The 6,753-nt window shown below is 27.5% G+C and overlaps 1 protein-coding gene across 1 annotated transcript; it reads left to right on the top strand.

The window, feature by feature from the left end:
• The first annotated feature begins 3,926 nt into the window (after positions 1–3,926).
• Positions 3,927–4,885, top strand: LOC130965259 (protein PAL OF QUIRKY-like). The gene is made up of 2 exons (XM_057889997.1): positions 3,927–4,179; positions 4,297–4,885. Exons 1-2 carry the CDS (start codon positions 4,047–4,049, stop codon positions 4,677–4,679), a joined length of 516 nt encoding a protein of 171 aa, XP_057745980.1. The 5' UTR covers positions 3,927–4,046; the 3' UTR covers positions 4,680–4,885.
• The last annotated feature ends 1,868 nt before the right edge of the window (positions 4,886–6,753 follow it).

Raw genomic sequence — 6,753 nt, 5'->3', positions numbered from 1 at the left:
TGGATGAGCACTTAGACTTCTGGGCTGACGAGATATGGTCAGTGTTATGGTCATACTGAATTACAGTGCACTCCACTACTAACAAGACTCCATTCGAACTTACTCATAGTGAAGATGTAGTAATTCCAGTAGAATTTAGAGAGCCAAACCCAAAAATACTTTTGAAAGCATCGACAATTTACGAAAGTTTAGACTTAATTGACGAAGTTAGGGATATAGCTAATTAGCAGCACAAGTTCTAAAATAACGAATAACCAAGAGATATAATGTAAAGATCTGGCCTAAGAATTTTTAAATAAAAGATCTAATTTTAAGACAAGTCGATATAGAAATACTAAAAATAATAATATAACTTATTTTATTTTTAATATATATTTTATATAGTGACTAATTTTATTGTACACCTAATATCATTATTTTTTTATAATACAAGATGGGATTGCTTATTAATTAGAATTGAAATAATTAGAATTGAAAGTTTGAAACTGTCAAGTGTCAAGGCGTATTTTTTAATAATTAAACACTGGGATTGCTTATTAATTAGAATTGAAATAATTAGAATTGAAAGCTTGAAGCTGTCAAGTGTTAAGGCGTATTTTTTAATAATTAAACACTTCTGAGGCTATGTTTATTTGAAAAAAAATAAAAAAAAAAAGAAGAAAAATGATTATTTTTTATTGTTTAGTTGTGAGGAGAAATGAGAGAAAAAAGAAAAGAGATAAAAAAAAACTAGTTGAATTCATCAATTTTTTTTCTCTCCAATATTAAAAAAAAAAAAGAAAAAATTTATTTTGTCTTACCACTTTTAATATTACTCATTCGCTTTTTTTAATATATTTTATAATATAAAAATAAAATTATCCTTTTATAATATTTTTTCTTTCTTATTTTTTTTCATCCAAACACATCTAAAAAAAATAAAAATTCACTCAACTTCTTTTTTTTCTTTTATTTATTTTCATTCTATTTCTTTCTGAATGAAGAGATTTTGCATGACGTGTTGAGGCCTGCAACCCTATCCGCTATATATATGCACCAATGATATTAAAATGCCTTTCTTCTATCTCTTAAAAAAAAAATTCAATTAAATGATTTCCATACATTATTATTTGGATGTATTTGATTCAGACAGAATTGCATCGATGACTTGAATAGTTATAGCTGCTGTTTCATTATAATGTTATTATTATGGTTATTGTTAATTTGTTATTCACGTATGTCAGGTTCAGTATATGACCAGTTCAATCATTGTCACATCTATACCAAATTAATTAGGGTTACCTGTATCATCACCCCTGCTTAATTTCATAGATAGGGATATATCTATCTACATCTACATGAGAATCATTCTAATTCTAGCCATTCTTTGTCTATGTTCGTTATTATCACATTTTTCATAATCTAGATAATTTATTTATAAGTAATACTTCAAATTAATATTTAAAAAATTGTTAGTCAAATATTTTAATAGTTAACAAATTTTAATCATCAAATTAGTTTTTAAACTTTTATTTTGTTAAACAAATCAATCCCTATATCAAATCATTCATATATATAGAAACTAATCTAAAAATTATTCTATTTTTTATTAAATAATAACAGAAACTGGTTTGTTTAAAAATATTTTATTTTTTATTAAATAAAAAAAGAGATTAATTTATCTAATTTTTTTAGTCAAAATTTAATTTGACAATTAATAGATTTAACAAAATTAAAAATTAAAAATCGATTTAATAATTAAAATTTATTGAGAATTAAACTATTATTGAACTATTTTAGGACTAATTTATTTAAAATATTACGCTTTACTTATTGTTAACTGCCAATAATATTTACTCTTGCTCCTCTCTAACATTTGGATGACATACACATGCTTAATTCAGATTATATTAATTAATAGGATAACCTTAGATTAATGATAGAGATTAAGATGACATGACATATGATGGATAAAAGCATGAAATACGGTACTCAATTAGCTTGGCGACGTCATAGATAGAATGAGATATTATTCTTATATGATTAATTTGGTGGCCATTGGTAAGATACATAGGATAAGAGGATATGGCAATCCCAAATTAAATGCAATTATGAGAGGGGATTGATAGTGGAAGTCATAGACGAGTCATATTAGGACAACATGGTTAGTCCACCAATGAGAAGAGAGTTTAGTTTAGAGAATAATTCTTTGGTTAAGGCAAAATTCTCATTATTTGTAACAAGGAAAAGTAGCCCTTTTTCATCATTATTAAAGAATGTAGAAGATTGGTGTCCATGTATAGTCCAAGCCTTGATGGTACCAACTAAAATCATATATAAATGTAGATGTAGATGCTAGCTTGTATGAAGTAGCATCCAAGTTGCCAATGTGAATAACACTGCATTTCAATATGATTCACCACAAATCTTGGGGCACCTTTTAGCCATATATATATATAACTAACTCCTGCGATGCCCTTTCATAGTTTCATTTGATTTATTTACACTTGAGTAAACGTCCCTATATCTTTTCTTGAAATAAAAGGAAAGAAAAAGATGGTGCCGTAAATCAATTTTGAAAGTTTCGGACAAACTTTAATTATTAATTAAATTTACAACATTTTACTTTATTAGATAAATGAATCTACATATTACATACAATTTTTTTTAGCACAAATTATTATTCTCTAACTCAAATTTGCACATGAAATGTAACGAGTGAAAATAAATCTAAAATCCAATGAGGATAATTTTATTAGTTAATATAATTTATTATAAATATAAATAATAAAAATGTAATTAATCAAGTAAAAATTAGTAATTGATATTTTGTTTTGAATTCTATTCTCATAAAATTATATCCTTCCTAATTCTCTTTTGATTTAATTAATTCTTTTTCTATTTTTCTTTAATCTCATTAATTTTTTTATTCTATATTTTTTTTCATTTTGTTAGAGTATCTTTAATGCTAGATTTAATTTCAATTTTATTTTGAATCCTACAAAAATGATACATAAATATTTATGGGATCATATGTTATAAATAATGATTTGAAATTAAAAATAAAATTTGTCTTTCTAATTCTTAATCTTAGTTTAATTAAAATTTTATATTATTTTTAATTATTTCATCAACATAATTATATGAACAATAAAATTTTATTAGTTTTTTATTAAAATAATATATATTTTTATCAATTAATTTTAATATAAATTTTAATTTTAAATTAATTTATTTCTTAATTTATTAACGATTTGTCAAAATCTAATAAAGTGTTGACTAAATATATTTGGATATTAATAAAGAATAAAATTGTTTATTGACGGCATAAATTCCACATTTCACACATGCCAAAGTTCTACTTGTTCAAAATACCACCCAAAGAATATAAAATTTTTGCTAATAAGTACCCTAAATTCCCTTGTTAAATAACTGAGTATTTCACTTGTTATTAACTAAACATATCTTATGTCTCACTTTTGTTATGTTATATAAGGAGTTGAAATTTAAAAGACAATCTACAAATTAGATTAATCATTCTTTTTTAATTTTCAAACGAACTACATATATTTTTTTAAACAAGTTAAATTTATAGCTTATTATTTTTTATAGCGTATTATTTTTTAACCAAAGCTGCGCTTTTTATTTCCGCCTATATTTGCAATTTAATTTTTTTTAAAATATTAAAAACTATCAAAAATTATTATTTTTAATTATTATTTAACTATTAATTTAATTATTTTAATTTATTTAGTTTAATAATTTAATAATATATTTTATTTTATATTTTAAATATTAACGATTAATTAATAATTAAAAATAAGAAATTCAGATAATATTTGAAGGTTCTTCTGGATTTTCATCTATCATTTTCTTGCACTTATACGCCATTGGAATAATTTATTTTTAAAAAGAAAAGAAAAAAGAGAGAGGGGAATCCAATTTACATAAGTGACGCAACTATAATTATTATCACGATTCTCGTAGCCTTATTAAATCCCTATATAAATAAGGGAGGAGTGGTTCTATTGTTAGGCTTGAAGAGAAAGCGCGGCCACACCACCAAGATGGGCGGCGACAACCTCAAGTTCCTCTGCAGCTACGACGGTAAAATCCTCCCCCGCTATCCCGACGGCAAGCTCCGCTACCTGGGCGGCCACACCCGCCTCCTCTCCCTCCCTCGCTCCACTGCCTTCTCCGGTTAGTTAGTTCGTTACTTACCAACCAACTACCACTACTGTCCTTTTTTAGTTTGCTTTGTCAGTTACAACTTACAACTTACAAGTTTCGAGGCATAATAACTGAATTCCGTTACAGAGCTGCTTGTGAAGCTGGGGGACCTGTGCGGTTCTCCCGTCACTCACCTCCGCTGCCAACTACCTACCGAGGACCTCGACGCCTTGGTCTCCATCACTTCCGATGAGGATCTCGCTAACCTTCTCGAGGAATACGACCGCGTTTCATCTTCCAAGATCAGGCTCTTCCTTTCCTATTCATCCACCGCCAAAACTACGCCATCCTCCTCTTCCTCTTCTTCTTCCTCATCCTCGACGTCGTCGTTTCGCGCCCAAATGTGTACCGGAACCAAGAAATCCGCTGTCACTGCGAGAAATTCCGCTTTCCCCTGCTATGGTTACCGTGTCCCGGGAAACGCCGGTGGTGTTGTTTACCTCGTAAACAACTGCAACCACTGGCACTAGTGCCAGCTTAGCTTCGATCCATGGATGATGGAACAGAACAACAATTAAGAAACTATTTTACTAATTAAGAAAAGGATGTGAATTTAAAGATAATTATATAAATGTGTATATATGTGATATAAATCGCTGGGAAGGATTGGAGTTTTAGATTGTGATCCTTGCTTTGACCATTAATGAATTCCAGTCAGATTTCGTTTCGATCCAAATTAGTGATGGTGAGTGAGTTCGTCCTTTTTGGATTTTTTTTTCTTGAGAATATCATATCGAAGATGAGAAGATGCTTCATTGACGTTTAATTTTGTTTTATTTATTTATTTTAATCTTGTTCTGGCTGTATGAGTTGTCCTGTTTCGCATTTTTTCTTTAATGCGTTGCCTTTTTCCTTTCTTTCGGCCGGTATGGCCTTATCCTATCTTTCCTTGAGGGACCCTTTTTAATTTCTCTAATTTTCACAACTTGAAATTATTTGGCTTTTATTTATTTATTTTATTGCGTTCTAGTTGTATAATTGATTAACATTTTGACATTTGGGTTTCAGGTTTGCGAGATCTGAAGGATACAAGAAACATTCTTACATACTGGTATAAGATGCATTTTAGGGGAGCCCTTCCACTGAGTTTTTCCATTACTTTTTGCCTAATCACTTGCCAGTCTAACTTTTCTATGGTTCAATTTCTCCGGTATATATGAGCATAGGCGTCTTCCTCTGCTCAAGTGAACTATGAACACTGGACATGTTGGGTTCGTGCTATACTATGAATAGCAACAAAAACAGGGATGGCAATGCAAGTTGAAAACCCATTCATAGGCTATGCAATGCAAAGAGATGACTCATCAAGTGGCTCAAATGGAAACTATCTAAGGACGACAGCTGGAACATGAATGAATGTTCACCGGAATAACTTGAACACATTTAATACCCACTCATTCAACTACAAACAAAAAGAGGGAAAAGGGCACTAAAAAAGCAACATAAAAAGAACCAAAAGTCCAAAAAAAAAAGGTTGAGAATATATCACTTGTATATCTCATTTTTTTACTTTTAATATTAGAAATAATTGATAAAAATTTAGACAAAATAAAATTTTGTCTTTTACATATATATATATATATATATATATATATATATATAAAAGTTGAATTTAATAAGGAAATTAATAATTTTTCATCAATATTTGTTATTTTTATTTTTGAATTATATTTTTATCATAAATTTTATATTTTAAATTCTAAGAATAATAAAAATAAAAAATTAATTTTATAATAAAAACTAACTAAAATTAATTAACTAAAAAAATTTTTTATACGTATTTAAAAAAATATACAAAAAAATAAATAATACAAACATCATTTAAAAATATATGCTCATATATATACTCTCTTCTCAAAAACGCGTCAAAAGATCATGGATTCTGGTTGTAAGAAAAACGACCACACTCGGCGAAATATCGAAAGGGAGATTCCTTTTGTGTGCCTTAGTTAGGAGAGATATGCCATATATATTAATTAAATAACCAAAAATATTATTTATACAATAAAATTAATTATTAAAATTAATTATTATATATTCGTGAATAAATATATATAATTTAATTTATTTTTAATATATATTTTTATACTAATATTGATTTTTGTCACTGAATTTTGATAAACACGTAATACGGTTGTTAAATAATATAATTGAAAGGGATACCAAAATTTTCTTCTGAAGTATATAACATTATTTGATATTTTTATGAATACATATATGACAACGACTAATTCCCATAAATAATGTGAAACAAGTATTCTACTACTATCTCCATGTTTTTTATGGCTATATTTGTGTATAGAAGTTAACGGAAGTTTAGCAATGTTACACAACATGGAAGATTTCGCCGCCTGTCATTACTAATTTCTTCTTGTCTTTTAATTATTTCGATTTTGGTGTGATATTGTTTATCTGTATGTACATTACTAGATGAGGTACCAACTAGTCCAAATATTTTATCTTCATTTCTTGATATCTTTTTATTATGTTCTAGGGAAATATAATTTAGAAAAGAAAATCCAACTTTTAAGCAGGTAAATAGTC

This window comes from Arachis stenosperma, chromosome 3 (assembly GCF_014773155.1).
Source record: "Arachis stenosperma cultivar V10309 chromosome 3, arast.V10309.gnm1.PFL2, whole genome shotgun sequence".
NCBI lineage: Eukaryota > Viridiplantae > Streptophyta > Magnoliopsida > Fabales > Fabaceae > Arachis > Arachis stenosperma.
The sequence above is the reverse complement of the archived record's forward strand: the minus strand, read 5'-3'. Positions and strand labels throughout refer to the sequence as shown.